We start from the raw sequence: 2,391 nt of genomic DNA on the forward strand, positions 1-2,391 counted from the left end.
CCTGTAGGCCCTGGCGCTGCTCTAAGGTGTCCCCTTGAGGAGCCTTCTCTTCTCCAGCTGCCCCAGCCCAGCTCTCTCAGCCTGGCTCCAGAGTAGAGCTGCTCCAGCCCTCGCAGCAGCTCCAGGGCCTCCTCTGGCCTCGCTCCAGCAGCTCCACGTCCCTCTTGTGCTGTTGCCCAGAGCTGGATCAGGGCTGCAGGGGGGGTCTCCCCAGAGCACAGCAGAGGGGCAGGATCCCCTCCCTGAGCTGCTGCTCACGCTCTGGGAGTGCAGCACATGATGAGTTCTGTTGAGCTCTTCATCCGCCAAACCAAATTCATTCCCAAGGTCTAAAGAGAAAACACTTCCCCCTAAAACACCACATTCCCAAAGGACACAACCCCTGATGTGCTCAGCAGTGAGCAAAGTGGCTTCCACCACCTCAGCCATCGCTTCAGTTGTAAGGACAACTCGTCCGCGTGGTCACTGGGATGAACCACCTTGGCCTGTCCCTGCAGACCCAACCCCTTCGTTTCCTTTAACTTGTGCTGGATTTTTCTCTACGTTCCCCACAGAAAGATTGTAAGTAAGATAGATGAAGACAAGGACGGGTTTGTAACGGTGGAGGAGCTGAAAGCCTGGATTAAGTTTGCCCAAAAACGGTGGATCTACGAGGACGTAGAGCGGCAGTGGAAGGGGCACGACCTCAATGAGGACGGCCTCATTTCATGGGAGGAGTATAAAAATGCCACCTACGGCTACATCTTAGGTAGGTTCCTACTCATGGGATACAACCTGTACGGAGCTGGCGCTTGAAACTTGCTGTTTTGTTTTTGTAGAGTGATTGTAGCTAAAATAGACACGGATAAGGATGGGTTTGTGACCGAGGGGGAGCTCAAAGCCTGGATTAAGAAGGCCCAGAAGAAATACGTGTATGACAGTGTGGAACGGCAGTGGCAGGAGTTTGACATGAACCAAGATGGATTTATCTCCTGGGATGAGTACAGGAACGTGACGTATGGCACGTACCTCGGTAAGGGACGAGGTGGCCCCGGCTGGTGGTGGGCTCGAATCAATAAAGCAGAGGTATGAGGAGCTCCAAACATCCCCCAAAACTCTCCAAATTGACCTTCTGGTGGCATTAACCGAAGGGAAAAGTAAAGATGGGGAGAAACCACCCCCAAAGTGAAGTTGGGCATCAGCACGTGGCTTTAACTCTGCTTTATTGATGTGCTTGACTATGGAACGGAGCTCAGCGCTCAGCTGAGAGCAAGGCCGGGGGTCAAGGCCCTTGTTGCTTCTTGGCGTGGAATTACGGAATCACAGGATCGTTTGGGTTAGGAGGGACCTTAAAGCTCCTCCAGCTCCAACCCCTGCCCCAGGCAGGGACACCTTCCACTAGAGCAGGTTGCTCCAAGCCCCTGTGTCCAACCTGGCCTTGAACACTGCCAGGGATGGGGCAGCCAGAGTTCAACCCATTCTGTGTCCCACCACCCTCACAGTGAGGAACTTCTCCCTAAGATCCCATTGAAATTCCACCTTGCTTTTGAATTTCAAGCTCTTGGTGGTATTTAGCACCCACAGAAGGACACCACCTAACCCCTGTAGATGCCTCTTTCTGGGTGTCTCGACCTAAATCATTGGAAGATCTTTAGCAAAGAGTTTTCTCCTTGTGCACTTCTCCCTCCTCCCCTTCTCCAGTAGCTTTAGACCCCAAAGCTTGTTGATTTTGACACCCAGGTCAGGTCAGGAGGCCCCTCATGAGGACTGAAACCACCCTGAGGAGTGAGGTAAGGAGAAGCTCTTCGGGGGTTAAGACATTAAGAAGCTGTCCCAGCTCCTCTGCCAGTTGTTCCTGCCTCTTGGAACGCTGACATATATGGTGTGATGAGCTCCAGCTTGAAAGCATGAGATAAGGTTTTCATTGACTAAATATTGCCAAAGATGGTCAAATGCTCTGCAGGACCTTGGAGGCTCTTGCCTCATCCGTCATCCCTGGGTTTGGGCTCCTCTGGAAGGCATGAGGGGAAGCTTGAGGTTTGGCTGGAGAAATGAGCCCCCCAGGACCCCACCAGGTCTCACTGAGCTCCTCAGGGCTGGGACAGACCTTACTAAGCTGCTCTTACCCATTAACTGGGTGTGATGATGAAGCTGAAGAGAAGGTCTGGTCTATCTCCTTGTCCAAATCCAGGCTTGAAGCAGGAGGAGAGGTCCTGTTATGGCTTTTCTTGGGGTCCATGCAGTGGGATTTACGAGCTGGGGTGTAGAACACTTCATAACCCCCACCTTAAAGGGTTAAACCCCCTTAGTGAGGAGAAGAACCTCAGTGAGAGGAACCTCAATGAGGAATCCAGTTCTTAAGCTTCAATGGCAAGAGAGGGGAGTGCCTCAGCCCCGCCACGGACAGCGTGT

The 2,391-nt window shown here is 52.8% G+C and overlaps 1 protein-coding gene across 2 annotated transcripts in view; it reads left to right on the forward strand.

Moving 5' to 3' along the window:
* The window catches only part of CALU (calumenin), an 8,826-nt gene that overhangs the window by 3,060 nt on the left and 3,375 nt on the right, over positions 1-2,391 (forward strand). Inside the window, exon 2 of one of the 2 annotated variants that reach the window (XM_010021996.1) lies at positions 555-748. In XM_010021996.1, the coding sequence (XP_010020298.1) occupies positions 555-748 (194 nt within the window). Of the gene's footprint in view, positions 1-554; positions 749-818; positions 1,013-2,391 lie in introns of both variants that reach the window. The other variant, XM_010021997.1, reaches the window with a different exon arrangement.

This window comes from Nestor notabilis, unplaced genomic scaffold (genome assembly GCF_000696875.1).
Source record: "Nestor notabilis isolate BGI_N333 unplaced genomic scaffold, ASM69687v1 scaffold19759, whole genome shotgun sequence".
Taxonomy (NCBI): domain Eukaryota; kingdom Metazoa; phylum Chordata; class Aves; order Psittaciformes; family Psittacidae; genus Nestor; species Nestor notabilis.